Genomic DNA, 26,071 nt, shown 5'->3' with positions numbered 1-26,071 from the left:
CGCGTCGCAACTGACCGAATTAAAATTCCGCGTAGTTGCTTAGCTGCAAGCCCTCCGCTCCCTGTATACATTTATATATGTATATAAAATATACGGCGCTGTGCGTGCGTGGAACAGTTTAAGTGGTCGACGTCAGTCTGCAGTCGGACGTCGTGTCAGGATGTATGTATACATAATAACGTAATACCCACGGCTGCACACACACGCAATTGTGCCGTCGTGTCTTTTAGCTTCTTTTCTTTTTTTTAAAGGGGCTGGGCTGGTGGTGGTTAAGCTAGCTCTAAGACAAGAAGAAGGAAGCGCGGCGTACGTATAAAAAATACAAAACGAAACAGAAAAAAAAGAAAGAAAAGGGAAAAAAGATTGAATACGCGCGCGGGTGCGAGCTGCTGCTCTCGCTCTCTTACATGCATTCGACATGAAAAAAAAAAAGAAATACGGGAACAGGGAAGAAAGTGCGCACGAGAGAGAGAAAAAGGGGTTGAGATGAGATGAGAGAGAGCGAGAGAAAGAGTACACGGTCGTAAATTCAAGGGTAAAGGGTTGCGTCGACGACGACGAGACGAGGGTCAGGTGTATATTTTTCATTCTCCCCCCTGTGCGCACACACATGTAGTATAATAACTACACGCACGCACACACCTACTTTCTCGCTATTTCCTACTTCCTCCCGTTTCTTATGTACCGTACATCATCGAGGTGTATATTATAACGATGCGAGATATACGCACCCTCTCTCATCGTCATCGAACGATGATCTTCCGTTCGGCTTAACTGTGTACATCGACAAATCGACGAATAAATAACTACGAGGGGAGTAGTAGCTTCGGAGGGGGGGGNGGGGGGGGGGGGGGGGTGAAATTATATTCGCGACAAATCGGAAATACGGTTCGAACGAAAAGCAAGCTACGATATCCATTGGGTCCGCGAAAATCGTCAATCAGAATTCCAGTCTCAATAATATTGTCACACGCACACACGCATGCTATATCCTGAGAGAGAGAAAAGGACATTATATACATATACATATGGAAGACTCAGGGGCCGCCGCGCATACCAGGGGCGTGGTACACACTACTACTATACACAGAGAGTCGTGTGCGACTGCCTCGCGGGCTTGCGCAGGAGATGGGTATATAAGAGCGAGAGCAAGAGAGAGAGAGAGAGAAAGTATATAGGCGCTGCACACCCTCCAAGTTACTTGTGTGTCCGTGTAGTAGTGTACTGCATGCGACTATACTACTGCTGGGGGGGAGCTTTTATCGTGTGCGAGTGTATGTATGCGCGTTGGTATCGTACGCGAGAGAGCGAGAGAGCTAGAATGCGACCCGGCCGCTGCTGCTGCTGCACCGCCACCGCTGCAGCACACACACTTGCTTGTGTATGTGTGTAAATGTGTGCGCGCACGCAGTAGCCAGCCAGCCAGCAGCAGAAGTAGTAGAAAGTTTATAGTAATATAGGGATAGTATAGTAAAGCCAGTGGCATTGCTGCTGCCTCGCGCGAAGCACACGCGCTCTTGTATCCTACGGTATATATCGTAGTGTGTATAATATAAGCGCCTGGCGCGCGCGAAAGAATAAAAAGAGAAAGAAAAGGAAACCGAGTCTTTGAACGCGTGGACGTGCTGCACACGTACATTTCTAATTTGTGTATAGTAAATCGTATTTAATGACTCCATCGATCGTTATTATCATGTAAGGATGATACAGTGGCTATAGTGCAGCGATCGACCCGTGCGTAATCGTTAAGTTTGTTTTCGAAAATATTACAATTAATTTAATGTATAATATAATTTAAGAAAGGAGGTAGAGAAAAAATTTACATCATTCGTCGGTCCACACACGTGTGCGACAAGATTCGTCGTCGGTGTGCTGCACACACGATCACGCAGCGATGCAGATAGTGTCATTGTGCTCGAGTGATTTCGTGCTCCGCGTGAAGGTTTGGTTCGGAAGAGGTGAGTGATTAATATTCGAGGTGAAGGAAGAGCTCGTTCGTTGACCGAGCATTGGAAAAAAAGAAATATTTGGATAAAAGTGAGATTTTCGAAGGAGCGAGTCAACGACGACAAAGTAACGAGCGAAAATCGGAGTAAATAAAAAATGAACGCCACGCCAAAGGATATGGAGAGTAAGTACATGCATTTGTACATTCCTTCTCCTTCCGATCTCTCTCTTTCCCTCGTATCTCTCTCCGTGCAGTCCGCAATCCTCTCTGCTACATACGATTCTCGAAAGACGTCATAGGTGTAAAAAAGAATAACAAAAAAAAAGAAGAAGAAAGCTATCCAAAGCTCTCGCAACGACTACGCGACAACGATGACGACGATCATCGTGTAGGTCGCGCGTAAAATAAAATCCTTCTCTCCTTCGTGTGTGCATCCAGCAGCAGCAGCAGCACACTTCCTTACAACGACGAGTATATACGTGTACATGTGCGTGTGCAAGCTCCTGTGTATACGTGCGTTATGTTTCCTTTTTTTTTTTCTTTATTTCACCTCCCTCTCGCGTTTTTACCCTTCGTCGTCGTCGTCGTCGTCGTCGTTGACGTCGGCGGCGGCGAACGGCTCGCCGCTATATATACAGCAGCAGTACTGCTACTACTGTGTTACTGCTGACGAAAAGGTCAAGATTGTGCATTGTCTTTGTTTATACAAGCTCTATACTCGCTACCGTTGGTGAACCTGCACACAGAGCCTGCAGCAAAAGCTCTCCTGACCGTCGTCGTCGTCAGGCTCTTTAAGCTCTCTCTCTCTCTGTCTCTCGCGCTAGAGTTTTTTTTCTCTCTCTCTCTTTTTCGTACGTATGTATATAGTACGGCATAGCCCGTGACTGCTGCTGCAACGCTGTATGTGTGCGACGGAGAGAGGCGCGCGCGAGAGAGAGAGTGAGCTTGCGGATAGTAGGTCACCACGCACACATGCGTAGAGAGGTACGAACGCTCGCACACACACACATAGATATTTTACACTAATGTGTGTGCATGCAGAGCCAGTATAAGAGAGAGAGAGATCGTCTCGTGTCGCGCTGGTACATAAAGGTATTATTATACATGTATATACGTGTGCGAGAGCCGCGAAGCAAATTTTCGCAAGAGTTCCTCGAGCTTTTTTCATGCTTATATGTATACTTGTGGCTCGAGCTTTCTCTCTCTCTCGTGGTTGATGCGCTGCAGCTGCCTGCAGTGTACGAAGCGAAACGAGATTAATTGATTATATATACTTTTATATACATCGTATACGTACATGCCGATACGTACCCTCGAGTAGCGATAGACATTGGCATTGATGATCGACCATTGCACATTGACATACATATACTGGAGTGAGAGAGAGATACGTTGGAGAGATTGTGTGTCGATTGCGCCGCTCTCTCTGCCTCTCGTCGTTTGCGAATAGTGCATACGTAGCTTGCAGTAACACAGCAACGACGACGATGGCTTACACTTACACACATACATGCATATATGTAGCTAGCTCGCGGTGTGTGTGTATATTATAATCGAAGGCCGCCGCAAGCTCGCGGAGCACTTGATATTAAAAACGCGGCAGCGAGAGCAATTTTACCCTTTTTTCTCTCTCTCTATACTTTTTTTTTTATTCATTCGTGTACCTGCGAGCAATTTTTATGTACAAAAAGTCAAGAGTACGTACGTATTTATACCTGATGGGAGGCAGTGCTGCAGCGCGCACACACACACACAAATATACAAATAGCTCTCGCGAGCGAGTTTTTTTTTCCTTTTCTGTTTTCTGCTTTTTTGTTGTTGTTGTATGTTTGTGTGTGTGTGTGTATATGTGTATTCAGTAGCAATTGCCATTTTCAACTGCGGGTATATAAGAATAAAATATCAGTATCATTTATAACGGAGAGAGATACGCGTATCCTAGAGCTATATTACACCGAGAGCTCGAACGCGTACAACACATAGAGAGAGAGAGAGAGAGAGAGAATACGATAGATAAAAAAAATAGAAGTAGAAGAAGAAGAAGAAGAAGAAGAAGGGAAAAATTATCAACGAGAGAAAAGGAGATAGATAGTCGCTGTTGTATTATATAGCGCGCGGAGCTTGCGAGCTTGCACGATGCACAATATCATATCCTATAGCTTGTATACGGGTATAACACGGGTATTTTTCATTGCTTTCCAATATTCGCGAGCAGTGGCGGCGGCGGCGGCGGTGGCGACATAAAGACAGGCGCGAGAGAGCTTTAATACATACACACACGGAGGTAGACATAAATTTTACTCCCGCGAATTATTATTATTTTCATTTTTCCCCTTTCCTTCCCGTTGCCCCGTGTAAATGATGTATATTTCGCTCTCTCTCTCTCGTTCTGGAGCGCGCGATGAAATAAATCGTCTTTATACTTTATATGGTCGAATCGTGATTTACCGAAATTTTTCTTATTAATATAGTTACGACCCGGTGTAACCTCTTGACTATATATATGTAGTCTCTCGTGTGCATCTGGAAAAGTACCACCGGCGAAGATAAATAAATAAAAAAATAAATTTAAAGTACTTACTCGTGTATACACTCGTGGGGGCCAGAGCAATTCGAGAGTCTTTTACGATTCTTTGCCATTTGGGAAATAGGTAAAGAGGAGAGAGAGAGAGAGAGCCCGAGTTGGATCGTAAAATGCCTCGATTCGTGTATGTATGTGCATCGTCTCGGTTGGAAAGGTTTTCATAATTAATTTTTATTTTCTATTTCTTCTTCCTTTTTCGAGCTTATTTTTCTTTTGAAAAAAGCGCATTCGCGCTCGTTACTTCCGTAGTTTCGAGATTACCAAAATGAAGAAGAAAAAAAACAACCAACAAAAAACGAACGAGCAGAAGGAGGATTAAGCCCTAGATGCTACTCTCGAAGAAGAGAGGGAGAGAGGGTCTTTAATATCCTCCGTGCTCAAGATTAAAGTGTACACAGGTCGAAAAAAAAGAAAGAAAGCTTACCCGAGAGTGAGGAAAAAAAAAATTCGACCTCTCTCTCCTCCACCCGTCATATCTATACAGCCTCGCGCGCGGGTGTCCGATGCAGCTGCTGTGTACCCCCGGTTATCATCGTCTCGCGTTCGGTCAACGACGTTAAAAAACTTTTCGTCGCCGCTGTTGTTGTTTTGTTTTGACCTTTTTTTACGGGGACGGGCGTTATTATATAAGTTCTCTCTTGACGTCGAGTGCAGCAGTACGCGTTAAGACGCGACGACAACGACAACGACGCTTAAAAAGAAATTAAAAAAAAAATAAATAAATAAATAAAAAGAAAGAAGCATCGACTCGGCAAATGTTATTACATTGAACAGGAGCTGTCTCGTCGAGCCTGTATCTTCATCGTATTGTCACGGGCACGGCTACGGCCGATACGATATTCATACATCGACGTATACTCGTCTATTTATCGATCGTTTCCCCGGAGGGTAAAAAAAAAAACGCATCGAGGAAGAAGGCGACGACTGCCACAGCTACACAGGAGGAAAAGTATAATACGTCGATGATAAAAAAATGAAAAAAAAAAAAATCGAAGAGGTGCACGGCTGTACGTGTATGCACTTTGCGGCAGTTTGCATACGCGATGTACAACATCAAGCTCGATTGATTACGTACTCGCGCGCGCGCTTCTGCAAAATTACACGCGCCCGAGCCCTTTAAAAAATTCATCCGTCGATTTTGCCGTCCGATGAAGTAACGTGTATATAAACACATATATAGATACGCGAACACGTACATTATTATTTCGAACGAGAGCTTTTATATACAGAGAGATGAAAATCTCTCTCTATACTTGTGTGTGCGACTTTGCGCACGTCACACGTGCCGTAATAGGTCAGTGGACGCAGCAGCAGTGGCACACCTCTTTAAATCAGGTATTAAGCTCTCTCTCCCTCTGTCTTCTATATTCGTCATCGTGCCACACGCCGTGTACATATATAATAATACCGGGTGCAGTGCACGAAAAGTAGAGCCAGCTCCGCCCGAGTCGCACCGTTGGCTTCGCTCGCTTCGAGCTTGCGATATTTATATATTCAGTGATATATGTGCGCGCATGACTCCGTTATGCTTTGTTTCTTCTTTGTTTTTTTTTTAATTTTCTTTTCATCGTATACATATATTTTTTTCCTCGAAAGGCCAACTTGCGTGGATTATTAAATATGTATATCGTATCCGTCGTGTTTTGCGGCGGAATAAATATTCCGCGTGTATATATATATTCTATTGTGTTGTTGTTGGTGGTGTGTGTATTGCGAACGAACAACAACAACAAAAGCGAGGGAATTCGAAATATGACTCCGGGGGCTAGCTCTCGCTGGAGGGGTCATCGTACTCCAACAACTATACACACGAGATCTCTTGCTCGTTCGGGCCGCTTTTTTTTCTCTCTCCCGTATCGAATATCGTTTTGCGCTTATTCATATATATGCACGAAAAAAAGCACAAATGTACGTGTATGTGTGTATCGTAACGTGGCTATACCAAAAAATTGGCATTGCTGCTGCTGCCGTTACGCTCGAATCAAGAATCATTTTATGCGAATACGGCGCATATCGATCAGCGATATGTGCGATCGATATACTTCTCGCTCACGAGCCAGATCGGAGCTAGAGCAAAAAAAAAAGCTCGTCGTCTTTCGTTCGGCTCGAGGCTTACGTAAAGTTCGATCGACCAAGCCTATACGTCGTTATACATCGTTCGAAAATGTCACTTCGCTTCGCCGTCTGCAGCGATTACCTTCTACGTCGACGTGGTCTTTTTTTTTTTATTTTCTTTTTATTCTTCCCTCTCGAGGTACTACGTCGAGAGGCTCGCTCGCAGCCGTGAAAAGAACCAATCACCACTGGATAATCTCACTTTATAGCCCAAACTCTATATAGCGGGGGCCACGGCTCGAAGTCTTGCACACCCGGTGTCTGCAACACCAACTACTACTACTACTAAAAAAAAAAAAAGATCGAAGTAAGGACGAGAAGTATAGTAGGCGAAAAAACCTGCGAGCTTGTGTGTGTGTGTGTGTGTGTGTGTGTGTGTGCACGGAGCATCGTCCAAAGCGTTATATTACAGCGGCGTCTAGACGTCTGAACTTTTACCCCGCTGCTATATAGTATATACGCGAGCATAAAAAACGAATTTATATCAGGAAGTAGCTGCTACTGCTGCTGCTGCTGCAACATTAATATATACATACGTAGGTGTATACGTATGTAAGCCTTTTTGCTCGTTGATTTTCGTTACACTACTGTACTGCTGCCGTCGACACACCGCGCCATAAATTCGTGTTTGTCCGCGCGCGCCCTATCCCTCGTTCGGCTTCGGCCAGGCGCAGCTATATATATGGCCGATTCTCTGTGAAATCGATTGGTCAAAAAAATTTTTTTTCTGCAAATATGAAAAACTTGTTGTATTTGATGTCAGAAATGTCCCCAAATTTTATTAGAATTTTTGGGGCCTTCTATGACACTTTTTCAGAGGCCCAAAGTTGGCCATTTTAGGGTTTTTTTGAAATTCATGAAAAATCACAAATATTAAAATAATTCCTGGATTAAAGTAGAATGATTCAAAAGTAAAAGTGCCCAGCAACTTTTTTGTTGGAAATTGTCCAAATTTTCAGAAAAAAAATATGCCAAAGTGATTGGAACAATCTAGGTAAATGTAAAGCAAAAAAACTGCAAAAAAAACATAAAACAAGAAATCTACTCGAGTTCGAACCGGACTTTCATTTCCTAAACTATGTAAAAAGCTTCCCAAAGATGTCAACTAATGCCTGATAAAGTTTTGTAATGGGTCTTAAAGTTTAACGCAATGTAGACAACAATGTGTGGCGAAAAACATGCAAAAAAGGTCAAAAATAGGCCCAAAATGCCTAAAATCACCAAAAACAGCCATTTTCAGGCCTTTTTTGCATGTTTTTCGCCACACATTGTTGTCTACATTGCGTTAAACTTTAAGACCCATTACAAAACTTTATCAGGCATTAGTTGACATCTTTGGGAAGCTTTTTACATAGTTTAGGAAATGAAAGTCCGGTTCGAACTCGAGTAGATTTCTTGTTTTATGTTTTTTTTTTATGTTTTCCCACTATTATGTATTTAGGTGGCTCCAATCACTTTGGCATATTTTTTTTCTGAAAATTTGGACAATTTCCAACAAAAAAGTTGCTGGGCACTTTTACTTTTGAATCATTCTACTTTAATCCAGGAATTATTTTAATATTTGTGATTTTTCATGAATTTCAAAAAAACCCTAAAATGGCCAACTTTGGGCCTCTGAAAAAGTGTCATAGAAGGCCCCAAAAATTCTAATAAAATTTGGGGACATTTCTGACATCAAATACAACAAGTTTTTCATATTTGCAGAAAAAAAATTTTTTTGACCAATCGATTTCACAGAGAATCGGCCATATGTACCTACTGTGTACACGTACAGCGTACAAAGAAAAGGACAAACCCAACCCTTTTGTGCCGTCGTTCGAACGCGCGTTTAGACGCGTAAAATCATAACGCGCGTGTGTGTACCGTACGTGCCCGGCGGAGCTACTTTATGTATCGCGCTCTGCGTACTATATATCGGCGAGCTTTTATTCATTTTACTCGTTTTTCTTCTCTATACTTTTTTTTCCCCCCCGTGCACGGAAGCTCCCTTTTCCTGAGCGCGTATACACAAACACACACAGGGACGAAGTATGTACGCGTCTCTATATTATCTCATACGGCGTGTATGGCGTTATGGGCATTCGCCGCCCCCGCACATGTATGTTGTATACACATACACGACGCGAGAAAAGGGGTGAAGCAGAAACAGAGATAGTACTGTACCGCGACTGCCGAGCGGCGGTGCAAATCGATCGCGAATGCGTAGCGCGAGACTCGGACTCGTGTATATATAGATACGTATGTAACAAATTTGTACGTACGGAATTGAATATTTTGTACGTACGTATCGTGCTTCGAGTGATTCTCGAGCAGCCGTCAATAGCAGCAGCAGCACAGGTGGCGTGTATACATGCAAAATTGTTTCATAAAAAGCGCGCGGCGCGAAATTGATTTCCTCTTTATACGTCGTGTTTTTGCTTTTTTTTATCACTCGAGGCGCGTAAAAAAAAAAAAAATAACGCGATATAATGATAAATCGTATACATTTTAACGCGTTTACAATGGGCCAATTATCGATTAACGCTCGCGTCGTGCCGCACGATCGTTATTCCTGTTTTTTTTTTATATTCCGTATACCACGCGCGAAATAATAAAAAATTTGCATATCAACCCGTGCGCGCCGATAATTATCGGCTATATATAAACAACGAGAACGTGCGCGCGCTCGTTCGTAAAAAATGAAATAAAAAAAATGAAAATAAAAATTGACGCGCGTCACGCTCGACTTGGCCATCGTTGCTGCCGCTGGAAAAGTATAAAAAATTACATGTTTACACGGCGGTGGAGTTTGTCGAAGAAGCAAAAAGAAAAAGAAGAAGAAGAAGCGCAAAAAGAAATTTAAAAAAGTTACTCTCGCGCGCGCAAAAACGCGGAAGGTCAACAACCTCCTACGAGAAGCGAGCTTTCGCGCGCATTTCAGCCCATTTCCTCATTCAAAGCTTGCCCGCGCGCGTGTGTGTGTGCGAGAGAGAGAGAGAGAGAGAGAGAGTAATGTACATCACTCGCGCGAGCTCCGGAACACACGCGCTCTCGGGCTGCCGCTTTTTTCTTCTTCTTCTTCTTTATCGTCATCATACCCAAGACGTTCACTTGGCAGCTCGTTCGCGCGCGCGTTCGTCTTTTTTTTTCCACCTCCCCTCTCTTTCTTCCTCTATCTTCTTTTTTTTTTTTTTTTTTCTAACGGCTATATATACCCTCGAGTCTAATCGGGGTGAAGATGCCCCTTGACATCATCCGCTGTCATCTCATACTCTCTCTCTCGAGATACATATACTACTTCGTCGCCTCGACCGTATCTCTCACTCTCTCTCTTTATGTGTCTCTTGTATTATATACTATATATAACGAGCGGCTCAATTCATTCGCTGAATAGACGAAAATTACCCCTCCTTACGCTCTTACTTTACTGCCGCGAGAGGCAGAGATCTTCCGCACGAGCGAGTATAATAACAGCTAATTTTCTACTTATTTTTTCGCGATAAAACAAAAATAAAGACAAAAAAAAAGAATAAACGAAAAAAAGCATCGATGCTCTTCTGCTTGCCGCGGGGTTCGTATATACGCCGCTTCGCGCTTAGAACAAAAGCGTTCGACATTCCTCGCAAACAGATTTACTATCGCGCGCATACACATGCACACACACACGCGCGGCGGATTTGTATCGGCTCGGAGCTACTTCACTCGCGATCCCTATTGTTTTTTGCTCTCTTTCTCTCGGCTCGAGAACGTGAAGAGCGAGAGTCCTCTCGTCAAAAATTAACGTCTCTGTATCTCTCTCGCGGCGCAAAAAAAAACAACACACACAGACACACGCGGGGTGGTACAGAGGATGAGTATTATCGCTTTTGGATATACGGCAGTTATATGCACACACACACAAGTAAGAAGAAGAAGACTATAGAGATCGTTAAAAGCAATTTTTCGCGTTCCTCTAGATATACCTATACAGATACCAACGGCGCAGCGAAAGAGTCATTGTGCTCTATCATGTACCACTATATACACACGTGCGGCAGCTGAAAAACTGGCTCTCGTCGTCGTCATTTATTGTTTTTCTCTCGCGCCCTCTCCCTCCCTCTCTCTCTCTCTTCAAAAGCTCGGCAATTTTTCTCCTTCCGCTTCTTTTGCCCAAGTGTGTCCGTGTGTCTATACGTACGTGTACGATATACGTATACATGTGGGTGTTTTCTTCTTCTCTCTCTCTCTTTTTTTTTTTTTTTCATATACTTACTCACGTGCACACACGTGCTCGTACTTTCTCATTGTTAGCTTTTTGTAGCTTTTAAATTGCTCTCATTTCTTCTTTTCTTTTATTTCTCTTTCTCTCTCTCTCTCTCTATATCTCCATAATCATCGTCGTCGCGACGTTTTTCCCTCGTTTCTATCATTTTTCTTCTATTTTTTTTTCTCTCTCTCTCTCCGCTAGTAGCAGTAGCAGCTGTGCTGAAAACTCTTCCAGGCCGAAGAGAGAGTAGACAGGTATCAATGTAATGGTCCAGTCATGCTCTACTTACACTCGAGCCAAAGTAAAAAAAAAAAACATAGTCGTGTTCCTCTTCCTTCCTTTTGCATTTCCTCATTAAAATACGAAATTCTAGGTAACTCATCGATTTTCCGAAATTCCAAATAAATATTTTCCTCGATTATCATCGTTGCAATCGTTTATCCAAACGTTGCCTCATCGTTGCTCTTTTTTTCTATTCTTTCAGATCACGGATTGCGATAGTATCCGTAAGCGTGCGAAAGGCGGATCGACAAGCGAAATATATATAATGCCTGACAACGATCGCCCATCATCGTCACTACTACTACTATTGCAACAGCAGCAACGACTACTGCGTCGTTATCCGGGTTGCGATCGTCGTCGTCGTTGTCAGCGTCGTCGCGCGCGCCAGGACGACGCGCTTCTCAGCGGCGAGGTTCCCGTCGTCGTCGTCGTCGACCATCGTCGCGATAATCGCTCTCTTATGGGAGACGTAGAGGAGGAGCTTGAGCTTGAGCAGCAGCAGCAGAGATATGAGCAGAAGCAGCCGCTCAGCGGGTCGTCGCCGTGATGACTGACTTACAAGCCACGCTCGAGTTCTCTCTCGAGCTCTGTAAATTTTACAATGTCGATCTCTTTCAGCGCGGGTAAGTTTTGGAAGGAAAGAAGGCAAAAAAAAAACTACCTCCGCTTCTCGTGCTATCGCCTCGAGCCCCTTTGCGCTCTCGATTCGCGCGACGCGCTGCTGCGGTCGTGCAAACACAGCACACCCACACACACACACCCACACACTAACACACACACACACACGTATTATATTATATATTTTAAGATTCAAGGTACGCGCGAGCGAGCTCAAGTTTGAAAACTCCCGCTAGAAGTTTCTGTTCTATATACGTAAAATAAACTTCGAGTACGGAATAAAAAAAAAAAAATAAGTAAAGTTTGAAAATTCACCCGTACCTAGTAGTACACCTCGAGCATAATATCGAGGTGAAAATCAGCGAGGCGTTAAACGAACGCGTCAATTATAAGTAAAAAGTAGTGTGTTTTATACATATATAACGCCTTTTGACGCGCGTGAACTCGAGCGCGATCGCTCGCGCGAACGTATATATATTAATAGCGGAATTTCATGTTTATATATTTATTATTAAAATATCGCACGAATGCAGGTACTATCAGATCAGAACGTCGCTCGGGGTCTCGCCCAAGCTGCCCATCAAAGTCGAGGTCAATCAGCTGCGCGGCAGTGAGTATTTACTATTTATTTTCTACCCGCACAAAAGCTCGCTTCTTTTCATATTTTTTTTTTCATGTACAGGCTCGAGCCACCACGACGCCCCGGGCACCTCGAAGCGCTTCCAGATACTCTACCGCAACGAGGAGGTGACCCTCGGCACGTCGGTGCTCTATCGGGCCCACGTGCTCGTGCACGGCCACAAGATCGAGGAGGCGCTGGCCCGGGCGCGATTCCATCTCTCGGTGGAGCTGTGGTTCGGCGAGCCCGCGCCGGGTGGTCCGGGGGCGACGACCGGTGGTTCGTCGTCGTTGTCGTCGTCGTCGTCGTCGCATCATCATCAACAGCACCAACACCATCACCAGCAGCCCACGAGCATGGCGTGCGTGTCGTCGCGAGCCCTCGAGCTGAACTTCGTGCCGACCAAGGGACTGCACTATCATCTGCCGGTGCTGTTCGATTACTTTCATCTGGCGGCGGTGTCGATGACGATTCATTGCTGCCTCGTGGCGCTGCATCAGCCGAGCATCAAGTAAGTATTTTCACGACTTTGGGTTACTTGCCCCGAAAATTCAGATTTCACTCGTGCGAACGAACAAAAGTGGAATTTGGCGAGTTTTAGATTTTCAAATGTAATTTTGAAACTTGGAGAGCATAGCGGTATAGAATTCGTTATTTCATACCCAACTGTACGAAGTTTAGCTCATTAAAATCCGATGTAACATTCCAAAATTACGTAGAGCATACCTCGTATTTTATCAAATCTCATTATTATTGTTATCATTATTATAATTTATATTACAAAAGCGTTTAGAGCTACTTCTCTCTAGTTGCGAACAAAGTGAAGATCTTGAACGGTACTATAATATTCACGAGTAATAAGTCTTTAAAAATCCAAGAGAACGACTGGATCACTCACGCTCGGATGTAATTCTGGGTATTTTCGCACGAGTACTTTTGAATGTCCTTAACTTTGCTTCCGAACTTTTGAAAATGGTATAAATAAATTTAGGAAGCAAAGCGATGTCGTAATGGAAATGCTAATTAATTTGTAGAACCCGTTACGAATATCTTTGGTACTAATGAAGTAATTGTCAATCCATGAGTGTGAGAGATTTTGCCATTTGATATAAATATTTACCAGTCGACACGAATCGTCAAAAACTTATTCTCTTTATTTCTTTTTCATCGCGCAGAAAGAGTATTCTTCATTATGTGCAAAGCTGGTACGTACCAAATTAATTTTCCAATAATAAATGAAATAAAGTATAGTAAATAATCGTTTCGACGTGTTGATACAGCGCTCCACGAAGCGGCCGCGGCCGAGCCCAGGGCAAATCGCTCAACGACGAAAATATATTCAAAAACATCGTAAGTACACCCACATCGTCATCGCTATTAAAAAAAGTCAAATACTTACAATGCTCGTTTCTTGATTTTTCAGGACTCCTCCGCGACGACCCGCTGCGTCGGCTCGGCGTCCTCGCGCCTGCAAACGGCCAAGCTCGCCCAGCAAGAGGTCACCCGTCTCCTCCTCGCCGCGCGCGAGTCCCTCCTCACCGACCTGGCCGACATGGCCCGCCTGCTGCCCTCGTGGCAGCAGCGCGCCCTCGAGCTCGCCCAGAACACCCACAAGGAGATCACGCGCATGATCGACCCCGAGGAGGCCGACGTAGCCCAGCTCTGCGCCCAGAACATCGTCCTCTGGGAGCACTTCCTCGAGGCGTTCTCGGGCCGCGACGCCGTCCATCAGCATCTCGGCCGCGTCCACCATCGGCTGCGCGTGCGTCGCTTCGCCGAGGGCTTCTTCCTGTGCGAGAATCCGCGGAGCTCGGCGGCGGGCTGCTACGACGCCATCAATCAGTCGTATCAGGCGGTGAGCGAGGCGGCCCGCCGCTCCCGCTACCTGGCCAGCATGCCCAATCTGCCGGTGCACTGCGCCGAGCTCGACGGCGAGCTCGCCACGCTGCCGCTCATCTTCGAGGATCGCTACGCCGATCCGAGCCAGCTGGCCAGACGCGAGCATCGCAACAGCGCGTCGAGCATCTGGTCGCCCCGTTCCGAGGGCAATGGCAGCGGCAGCCTGGGCTATCCGGATAGGTTGATGCTGACGTCCTCCGGTGGCGGTCATCATCACTACGTGAACAATCTGCCGGCGGCGGCGCGACACAGCAAGTCGCTGGACCAGCTGGGACCGGACCTGGTGACGTCGCATCAGCCGCCCAGCAGTGGCACGATGATGCAGATGCAGGACGCTGGAGGTGGCTACGACTCGCCGAGGCAGCAGCAGCGACGACTGCCCAGGAGCGCCTCGACTCACATGCTGGGTATGACCAATCACAGTAACAGTGGAAAGCAGCAGCAGCAGCAGCCGAGGTCACCCGCGTCGAGGGTAGCCACAATGCCGACTAACAAAAAGCAGCAGAATCACAGCAACAGGTCGAGCTGCCAGAACGTCTTCGCGCAGAACGGCCACGGCAAACGATCGACCGGTTGCTTCGGCGGCGGTTCGACCCTACCCCGAGCCAAGTCGAGCCAGCATCTCGTCCAGAGCAGCAGCAGCGGCAGCAGCAACGGCACGAGCAGCGGCGGCAACAACTGCAACGGCAGCCGCAAATTGAGTCGCGGCCCCGACGGTGGACAGTCGCGCTCCATCACCTCTCTGCTGGCCGCCATGTTCCCGGACGGCGACGAGCAGCTGCCCGGCTACGTGGGCAGCCTCGACATTCGCAAGATCGCCGGCCCGGTGAGCTTCGACGCCAAGGCCGGATTCTTCGACGAGGCCATAGCCGCCAATCATCGTCGTCGCGGTCAGCAGCAGCAGCAGCAGCAGCAGTACGTGCACAAGCAGCAGATGAATATGCCCGAAGCGCTGAGGACGAATACTCTGGATCGGGCGAGCTATACCAAGGCCAGGGCTAATAAGCAGCAACAGCAAGTGGGGAGGAATGGACATTTGGATCAACCGAGAAAGTACAATACTTTGGGTAGATCGACACAGAGGCAGCAGCAGCAGCAGCAGAGGTGTGCCGGCGATGGTTTTTACGGCAATGGAAAGCACGAGGTGCATCAGTTGAAGAGGCCGCGCAGTACCGATCGCATTTTGGACGATGTGAGTATTGTAACTCGTAATAGTATTGATTATTTTAGGGGCGGTGAATTTTGAGATTAAATTTTTTTATAATTTATTGTATGTATTGTATAAGGATCTATTGACTCGAAATGGCCAAGATGATTTTGGAAGTTTATTGAAATTTGTGAGGAGAATGTACAAACAGATAAGCCGGTAATTTAATTGTAAACAATATGATCATAAACGATTTTGACTTATCGACACACTGATCGTGTTTATAGTAACGACAAAATTAATTCGGATATTGTCTTCCCGGCTGAAACAAGCTACAAAACCAGAGATAGATTTTACTTATTCATATTTCGTGGCAACATATAGAAAAATCCATCGTTTAATTTAAACAATAAAATGGATAAGAGTGAGGAGAAATCAGAGGAAGTTGTCTCTCAAGATAATTCAGGTGAACATGAAATTGCTGTTTCGGACGAAAAAAAACACGTTTGTGATGTTTGTCAGGAGGAATTTACAGTAGAATCAAGCATGATAACACATCGAAATACATTTCACAATGAACAAAAAAATTTCGCTTGTGATAAGTGTGAGAAGACATTTGAGTTCCGGAGTCATTTGAGTAGACACCAAATATCAGAACATAAAGGAGGCAAAGATTTCGCATGCGACGAGTGTGAGAAGAAATTTGTGAAAAAATCAAGTTTGCTTACGCATCAAAAATTAATACATAAAGATCGTGAAGATTTTACTTGTGACAAATGCCAGAGAAAATTTGAAAATAAATCAACTTTACTCAAGCACAAAAAAATATTCCATGAAGTTTTCAAAGATTACTTATGTGAAAAGTGCGCCAAGAGATTTGCAAGCAAGCAGAGGTTACTCACACACGTAAAGAGAGTCCATAACGGTCGCAAAGATTTCGCTTGTGATGAGTGTGAGAAACAATTTGGATACAAATGGAATTTGCTCTTACACCAAAAGACAGTCCACGAAGGTTGCACGGACTATGCATGTGACATTTGTGAGCAGAAATTTGCATACAAATCGAGTTTAATTAAGCACCAAGAATACACGAAGGTCGTAAAGATTATGCATGCAATAAATGCGAGGAGAAATTTAGAAAAAACTCGCAATTGCTCTTCCATCTAAAGGCTGTACACAACGACTTCCAAAATTACTCATGCGACAATTGCGGGAAGAAATTTGGACAAAAACGGTCTTTACTTGCGCATCAAAAAATATTCCACGAAGGTCGGAGAGATTACCCATGTGACCAATGCGAAAAGAAATTTGCATATAAAAATAGTTTGTTCTTCCATAAAAATAAAATCCACGAAGGTCGCAGAGATTTTGCATGTGATAAGTGCGAGAAGAAATTCTGTCAAAAACCGTCTTTGCTTTTCCACCAAAAAGTAGTTCACGAAGGTCGCAGAGACTTTGCTTGTGACAACTGCGAGAAGAAATTTGGACAAAAATCAGATTTGACCAAGCATCAAAAGACAATCCACGAAGGTCAAAAAAATTACCCATGTGACAAATGCGAAAAGAAATTTGGGGTTCGATGCAATTTGATAGTACACCAAAAAATGACACATGAAAGTCGCAGAGATTTTACATGCGACAATTGTGGGAAAAAATTTACGCGAAAATTTGGTTTGCTTTATCACCAAAGGATAGTACACGAAGGTCGCAAAGATTATGTATGCGATAAATGTGAAAAGAAATTCGGGGATAAAGGTCATTTGACAAGGCACCAAAAAGTAGTCCATGAAGGTCGGAAAGACTTTCCCTGCGACAGGTGTGAAAAGAAATTTGGAGATCGAAGCAGTTTGAACCAACACCAAAAAACAGTCCACGAAGGTCGTAAAGATTACACTTGCGATAAATGCGAGAAAAAATTTCAACGAAAATCAATTTTGCTCATCCATAAAGAGGCAGTACACGATAGTCGCAAAGATTACGCATGCAATAAGTTTGTAAAGAAATTTGGATATAAAGACTATTTGCTTCTCCACCAAAAGACAGTTCACGAAGGTCGCAAAGATTACTCATGCGACAATTGCGGGAAGGTATTTGGAATTAAATCGAATTTATTTAAGCACCAAAAGACAGTTCACGAAGGTCGCAGAGATTACGCGTGTGATAAGTGCGAGAAGAAATTCGGTCAAAAACCGACTTTGCTTTTCCACCAAAAAGTAGTTCACGACGGTCGCAAGGATTACTCATGTGACAAATGTGAGAAAAAATTTGGACAAAAGTATAATTTGCTCGTTCACCAAATGATGATTCACGAAGGTCGCAAAGATTTTGCATGTGATAAGTGCGAAAAGAAATTTGGAGCTCGAAGCAATTTGTACAAACACCAAAAAAGAATCCATAAAATTCTCTGATTATTTTTTAATTAAAAGACTGGATATTTCACACCTGGTTCACAATGAATAATTGTAAAGAGATTTTAAGTTTATTAGGAATAAAGTATTGTCTATATTGAATAACTCGAATTTATCGCAGTCATATACTCTTAATATTATTATCTCATAAGAGAAAGGCGTGCATTCAATCGGTGAAATAATGACGTACGTTAATTTTTTTATTGACAATTGTAAATATGCGTATATTATGTTTCTACTATATTTATAATTTTTTATTTTATTTTTTTTTAAATATACATCATTCATTATCCTGGTTAATGCTTTATTTCTTAACTGTACACGACAACTATTTACTACTTTCTGCGCATTTTTTGACTCATGCAACGATCAGCCGAGAATTTTTTTGCACGTCTTATTTGGAACTATGAATGGGACGAGCGTTTAGCTGACTATCGAATTTTTTAGAAACGTGAGATAATGATGCGTGATCCAATTGACGAAACACGCCATTTTGAAAGATTTTGATAAGTTTGCGGACGGACATTGATTTATTCTGCCAAGAGAGCCTTGATCGGTAGTAACGATAACTTTTCATTATTATATAATTTTTTATTATCAGTTTATTGAAAAAACCAACGTGGAAACCAGACTTATACAAATTTTTAAAGATTGTAAAAAAGCTCTTATTGGTTTAAATTATACAATTAAGTCTTCTAATTTATGTAGTACTTTTCACAGTCCTATTTTAATTATACTTCGATATTAATTTTTCAATTTTTCAAAATTCGATTTAACTGACTGGAAAGTAACAGTGGGTGTAGGGCAGCACTTTTGTTAATCCGACACTGGCATTGCATTCTATAATTACTTCTCAACTGACGTTATTTGACTAGAACATGAATTCTCCTTGTCAAAAGTAGGCTATAAATCTAAATTACTAAAAAGAAAAATAAAAAAAATCTAAATCGTAAAAGAGAAATAGCTCGAGGATAAACATTATCCCATTTATTGTACGTGCAAATACCGTGCTTTCATTTGTACCAAAATTTTGACTTTGTCACTTGCAGATTGACTGATTTCAAGGTACTCGCCATCTAGTGACAGAAATTTAAAATAGTTTTACCGTACACAATGTGATTGAAAACTGATCTAAATTTTTGGAATTAGTTAAATTGTCATTTAAAATCCACTAAATATCTTCGACGTCGCTTTCAAAAATCGCCAATTGATCCAACTGACAAAAATCAATTATTCCGCTTTCAGAGATCTCGCGACAGCGACCTGTACGAGGACGCGCGCAATTACCTCAGCCGAAGTCGCGAGAGTCTTCTGCAGCATCGCAACGACATCAACAGCGGGGGCGGCGGCGGCAAAGCACGAGTCTCTCCCTCTCGAAAACGTTCCGATCAGCAGCAGCAGCGTCGCAATCACAACTCGATCGTCAACAACAATAACAACAACAAGAACAGCAGTAGCAGCAGCAGCAGCAACAACAACAATCACCAGCACCAGCACCACAACAACAATAACAAGGACTCGACGTACGACTCGATCTACAACGAGCCGAGCTTCAGGAACGGCCTGTCCAAGCTCTACGGCGGCGGTGATTCATCGCGCTCGAAGCAGAGCAGTCGGCCGCAGTCCGCGGCGCCGAGCATCAGGGTGAGCGGCGACTCCGGCTGCTGCTCGGCCGTGTCCACGATGGAGAGAAAATCAACGACTTCGTCGACCGGAGGTAGCGGTAGCGGTGGTCGTCATCATCCGCCGCCACCCATTGCTTATCAAGATTCCTTGTTACTCGGTGGTGGTGGCGGTGGTCGGCACATTTTGGAAACGGAGCACAACAACAACAACCACCACAAGGACAACGGCAAGGAGCCGTTGTCGCCCGTGGACGCGCTGAAATCGCCGAACCAGGACTCGTCCAGTCCTGCGCTGATGTCACCGGTGTCCGTCAATTCCTTTACAGGTATACAAAAGTGCAGATTCCTCTGTAAGCAAAATCTTATGCAAGTTCTTATTTATGATACTTACACGTGGTCTTACGTAAGATCTTATACTTGATCTTAAGTAAGATTTCACAGATGATCTTATGTAAGATTTCACAGATGATCTTATGTAAGATTTAAATACCATAATCGACGTTATAAATTATTATGTAAAAGGGGCTCTACTCAAAAGCCTTAAATATATGGGTAAGATCTTTCATAAGAACTTAGAACCTACGTAAAAGTTTCCTACGTACGATCTTGAATTGAGAAAATCATTTATTTTTGTTTAAGATCTAATGTGACACGTACTTCACAAAAGTTGTAACGCAAATTCCAACATGAGATCTTACATAAGATTTCTTGTAAGATCATATAATAAACCAGCATAAGAATTTACTCGATATTTTCATCAATCGAACATGCTTAATAAAAATATTCGATTCTCCCGCAGTTTACCCATCGGACCAGGAGCAAGGACAGCAGCAACCGGGTCCAGTCTTGACTCCGGACGGCAAGAGGCTCCGCTGCGCCAGCGTACCCACGGCCAAGAATAAAACAGTCGTGCCGCGCAGCGCCGTCTCCATGCCCTGCATGCCCAGCATCGCCCAGGAATCTCAGCAGCAGCAGCAGCAAGCGGCTATGGTGGCCAAACTGTCGCCGCCGAGCTCGAGGCCGACCAGTCCCGCGGAGAGCAGCAGCAGCGGCAGCGGCAGTAGTCACAGCAGCTCGTCGTCGTCGTCGTCGTCGTCCTCGAGCAATCTGACCTCGGAGCGCAGCGGCTGGGTGAGCAGCGGCGGCGACGCGGACACCAACTCGAGCTCCGAGCGACGGCCCAAACCGCATCATCATCGTCGTCGGCGTCATCATCAGCCGTCGTCGTCGTCGTCGTCGAAATTGTCCACGGAGCAGCTGAGGCAGAAGCTGGCCAAGATCGTGCAACAGCAGCAGCAACAGCAACCAGCGGCACCTCCACAACCCCCGCCGAGACATAAGAAAGAAAAGAAGGAAAAGAAACGCGACAGGCATAAACATCATCAAAGAGACAAACAACAGCCGACGACGACGACGGCGACGACGACGGCGACGTCGGGCGCGAAAAAAATCCCGGACTCGCCGGCGGCCGGTGGCGGCGATTCGAGCGCCACGTACGAGGAGCTGGTGCGACTGCCTCCGCCGAGGATGTTCATGGACGAGCCGCCGCCGCCCGAGGCGTTTCGCGACCCGTCGCCCCTGCCGCCCTCGATGATGGCCGCCGCCGCAGCGGCTGCGGGGATGATGATGCCACCCATGACCGTCGACAATCCGCTCTATCACGTGGTCGAGTCGGTCAAACAACAGCAGCAACAGCAGCAGCAGCAACAAAAGATGCTGATTCATCAACGTCAGAATCATCAACATCATCGTCATCATCAATATCAACAGCATCAACAGCAGCATCAAGTGCACCAGCAACAACAACAGCAGCACCAGCAGCATCATCATCCTCAAGGCCACGTCAACGGCAGCAACAAGTCGGTACGGGGCAGCCCCAAACAGACCAAGACAGCTCCGTGCTCGCCGCAGCGCAGCAAGCAGCGGGTCGCCACGGACGGCATACCCTACGGCAAGGGCAGCCGCCACGATCTCTGCTCCGACTGCTATCAGGAGGGCAAGGAGCTCCTCCAGAGCAGCCAGCAGAACAATCAGCAACAGCTTCCACAGTCGGGTCAGGATCATGGCGGTAGCGGCGACAACGCCAACTTCAACAAGAACAAGGAGGACTTCAAGCGTCAGACCTGCTTCCCGGGCAAGCTGTACAGCGATCTGCCGGCCGGGCAGCTGGCCTCGCAGCTGCCCTACTTTCACATAAGCGACGAGTACAGGCTGTACTCGCCCGAGGGCTGCCACCTCATCGTGTGCGTGCACGGCCTCGACGGCAACGCCGCGGATCTGCGCCTCGTCAAGACCTACCTGGAGCTCGGCCTGCCCGGCCAGCATCTCGACTTTCTCATGTCGGAGACCAACAAGGGCGACACGTTCTCGGACTTCGACACGATGACGGATCGCCTCGTGGCCGAGATACTGCATCACATCGAGTCGGGCGGCCTCGCCCCCACCAAGGTGAGCTTCGTCGGCCACTCGCTCGGCAACATCATCATCAGGAGCGCCCTGACCCGACCGCAGCTGCGCGGCCTCGTGCCGCGCCTGCACACCTTCCTGAGTCTGAGCGGACCCCATCTGGGCACCCTGTACAACACCTCGGGGCTGGTGAACGCGGGCATGTGGTTCATGCAGAAGTGGAAGAAGTCGGGCTCGCTGCTGCAGCTGGCGATGCGCGACTCCACGGACGTGCGACGCTCGTTCATGTTTCGGCTGAGCCAGAGGAGCAATCTGCAGAGGTTCAAGCACGTGCTGCTCTGCGGCAGCGCCCAGGACAGATACGTGCCGCTGCACTCGGCCAGGATCGAGCTGTGCAAGGCCGCGGTTCGAGATCCGTCCGAGCAGGGTGAGTACGGGAGTTTTTTTATTAGTTTCTTCGTGGGTACCCGAGTAAAAAAAACAGATCTTTTTAAGATCTTTTTAAGAACATCTCACTGAGGCTCATAATTAAGAAGTTCTTAAAACTTTTTTTTTTAACGCGGGTATAAACATTGAGTTTTGATCATTAATGTTGAGTACAAAAAAAATATTTGGAAAATGAAGAGGTGGGAAAATTTTCAAAAGGATATTTGTTCAATTTTTGTTTGTATTACGTTGCGTTATGAAGATACAAGTCACATTGATAAATCAATCGATACCAATACTGCTTTTATGCAGTGTACTTTGAAAAAAAATCTTCGTTGAACATCGACATACTCAAAAATGCCCAAAGTATCCATGAATACGCAATCTTGTGCATTAATTTTAACGTCAAAATAAACCAATGATATCCAATTCTATGGTCAAAATTAAATATTTCTATTGAAAATGAATGATTTGAAATCGATTCAGTTTTAGCATCGATCGCTAAAAAAATGTATGAAATTGAATCGTAATTAATAGCAGCCTCCGTTGCTAGATGGCGAGTCTGCGGTTATCTAAAAATCTGCAAGTGGCAAAGTAAAGATGATTGTACAAGTACAAGTCCGACGTTGCCAATTTTAGAAAGTTCGTCGTTTCATTCTCGCCTTAATTTGTTGCAGGCTCGGCCTATCGCGAGATGGTGCACAACATCCTTTACCCGATCATGTCGACGCCGGGCGTCAGTCTGGTGCGCTACGACGTGCATCACGCCCTGCCGCCCACCGCCAACGCGCTCATCGGCCGGGCGGCCCACATCGCCGTGCTCGACTCCGAGCTCTTCATCGAGAAGTTCCTCCTGGTCACGGGCCTCAAGTACTTCAAGTAAACGAGAAGAGAAAAGAAGAAGAAGAAGAAGAAGAAGAAGAAGAAGAAAAAGACGATTTAATAATGATACAGATATATTATTATTATAAAAAAAGTATATAAGTACCTCGTTGACGCTATGATATAACGACCTCCTCCAAACCCCTTCTCTAAAAACCCTACCTTACAACTTTCAACTCTTTATCTCTTGAAAAATACTATACTATCGTCTTGAATAATCTCTTAACCCAGCATCCAGAAGAATAAAAGTCTTTATCCCTGAGTATAATTATAAATATGATGAATAATACCGAAATATTTATTGTATAGAGAACGAACAAACGAAAAATAAAAAGGTGGTGCACGAGCGAGGGCTGAGATGTACACACAGACACATACTAAAGAAAAAAAAAAGAAAAAATAAACTGATCATTGTGATAGCCAATTAGCGACGATCGCTAACTCATCGGACGTCGATAATAATTAAAGAAAAATGATATATAAAAATTAATTTATTATTATTATTATTACTATTATGTATATAAATGACGAGTTGTGTAAATTACGAATAGTGTAATTTTTTTGTCACGAAAAACGATAAAAACGATAAAAAAAAAGCAGCTAACAACTAATCCATTGTACTCGTCGTTGTTGAAAGTGTTTATGAAATACTCATTATACGACGCAGAGGGTGTGTCTAACGTAATAGTTGAACATAGAAGATAAAATTATTTAAAAAATATATCACTGTGTAACGAAGAGACGTGCGAATGTTTTAGTTCCGTACGGAAAATGTATAAAGTAAGGCTTTTCTTTCGAGGATATGAACGACGCGTTAATTGAAAGATCAACGACGATTTGAGTTTTTCATTATCGATATAAGTACGACTATGTCTGTGTATATTTCTATTTCGTCGATTTTTTACCGATTTTTTAAGACGCAGGGCAGAGTCTTGAAAAAGAAAATAAAATAAATAAAGAAAAAGAAGAAAAGCTTGTAATTATAAGTAATCGTCATTTTTTTATTACAAAAAAAAAAAGAAACTTCGATTTAAGAGACGATCGTTCTCGAAGCACATCTCTCAAAAATGCACAACACAAAAAATGATTCGTGTCGATATTTATTGATAAACTGTCCTTTAGAAACTACGAACTGCCTAATTTCTTACGAATTATTCGAATTAAAGTATATATACGTATGTCCGTTCGTTTGTATTTTATAACACGTCGAGAATTTTTTTCCTTCATCTTGAGGGATGATACTTACGATTCAAAGTAAACAAAAAAGTAGCATGAGTGTGATAGTCAAATAAAATATGGCAAAGTGTCAAAATAAAATGAAAAGTTCATATAATCTAAAAAGAGTTGAAGAGCGAATATTATATAGAGTTGGGCTTGTTTGAAAACGAAAATAATAAAGGTATAAGTTTTTAGATGATATATCGTGTAACGACAGAAAAAAAGGTATCAATGTTTTCACGTTAGGAAAGTTTATGAAACGCATGTCAATTGTTCTCTAAAGATTTTCACGACCATCAAATTTCGAACAGGTAGTTAAACCGTTAAAAAAAAAAAGAAGATAACACATAACTTTTATCATTTGCTCGTGATACATGTATAGCGGAGAAGGAAAAAGAGAACGAAGGATATGATAAAAGGTGATGGATAATTTTTTCTAAAAATCAAAGAAGCTAATTAAAAAAAAATATAGATAGAAGCAGTAGTTTAAAAATTTAACTGAGAAAAAAATTGAAATACTTAGTAACCGTAAATGCAAATGGTTATATGTAACAAATCCCTCCAATCGCTGCACGAATAATAAAAGCATCTCAAGAACTTTTGCGTCGACTATAACTACAAACAAAAAAGAAAAGAAGTATATATTATGACGGAGTGCGAGGATTATAAGGTAATAGATAAAGAAAGGAACGCATAAGTATCGTTAAAATCGTAGAGAATTATATACTATATTTAACGCTAGTGAACAATCAATCTATTGTATTCGCTGATTTTTGTATAATTTTAATTTTAAAACGAAGAGAAAACGCAATTGAAATCGCAATGAATTACGTAGACACGGCAGATGAATCAAACACGAGCTTTTTTTCTATGATAATTAAAACGAGGATATTCAATTCAATAATATTGACTGAGATTAGGAGTAAAGGAGAGAAAAAAAATTTATTCGGCAAATTGAGACGACCTCACCTTTGTGTAAATTTTTTAATATCAATTCTAGATGTTAATTGAATGCCAAAAACACGAAAGACTTTCGCGTAATTATATAGTCAATCGTTTCTTTTGGAATCCTTGGAAATTTTGTATCTTTAAATTTTATTGTAATTAAACGTATTGTGATATGTAAATATTCAAATTGATTTCGACAAAATGCATAAGTGAATTAAAAAAAAAGCAAAGTGATCTCTACTCGTTGTACAGGACTTTTCTCTGGATAGGCGGGCATCGTGTCATCCGGATGGAAGCGATCAAAACCTATAAACATTTCTACTTGAATAAAAAAACATTTCAGCTCCATTTTTTTATAATAAAAATTATATTTCTGAAGCTCACTCCAAATCGATCTGTTAAATTCGGCTCTTTATTCTCGAGGATCCAATCCATCGGCGACAATAACAGTGCTGAAAGAAAAAAAATCTAAATTCTCTTGATTCCATTATGATTAATATACCTTTCAAGTCACCAAAAATGCCAAAAATGGCCCGAGACGGCGTATAAAACAAGTAGAAAACTTTACCAGCTCGCTGTTGTCGAATAAAATAGAATTGACTCCGTATTATATGATATAATTGTAAGTTGACTGTTTTATTAAGAGGGAACACCAAAAGAAAAATAATAAAAAAATCCGAACGACGATCGAGGGGAAGAAAAAAAAGTTAAACTATTAAAC

At 43.5% G+C, this 26,071-nt stretch overlaps 1 protein-coding gene across 1 annotated transcript; it reads left to right on the top strand.

Annotated features, from left to right (window-relative positions):
• Positions 1 to 1,496: 1,496 nt before the first annotated feature.
• LOC106653668 lies at positions 1,497 to 26,071 on the top strand. The gene is made up of 10 exons (XM_023460962.1): positions 1,497 to 2,131; positions 11,357 to 11,777; positions 12,306 to 12,382; positions 12,455 to 12,902; positions 13,567 to 13,596; positions 13,672 to 13,741; positions 13,815 to 15,482; positions 19,091 to 19,796; positions 20,270 to 22,303; positions 22,980 to 26,071. Exons 2-10 carry the CDS (start codon positions 11,701 to 11,703, stop codon positions 23,183 to 23,185), a joined length of 5,316 nt encoding a protein of 1,771 aa, XP_023316730.1. The 5' UTR covers positions 1,497 to 2,131; positions 11,357 to 11,700; the 3' UTR covers positions 23,186 to 26,071.

This window comes from Trichogramma pretiosum, unplaced genomic scaffold (genome assembly GCF_000599845.2).
Source record: "Trichogramma pretiosum strain Unisexual culture from Peru unplaced genomic scaffold, Tpre_2.0 scaffold133, whole genome shotgun sequence".
Classification (NCBI taxonomy): domain Eukaryota; kingdom Metazoa; phylum Arthropoda; class Insecta; order Hymenoptera; family Trichogrammatidae; genus Trichogramma; species Trichogramma pretiosum.
Note: the sequence above shows the minus strand (reverse complement) of the source record. Positions and strands in the feature narration are given on the sequence as shown.

Excerpts from the sequence above, each read along its gene's own strand:
- LOC106653668 (XM_023460962.1), top strand. The coding sequence starts at position 11,701 with ATGACTGACTTACAAGCCACGCTCGAGTTCTCTCTCGAGCTCTGTAAA. Across the intron at positions 11,778-12,305 it reads GTCGATCTCTTTCAGCGCGG|GTACTATCAGATCAGAACGT; the intron begins GTAAGTTTTGGA and ends GCACGAATGCAG. Across the intron at positions 12,383-12,454 it reads GGTCAATCAGCTGCGCGGCA|GCTCGAGCCACCACGACGCC; the intron begins GTGAGTATTTAC and ends TTTCATGTACAG.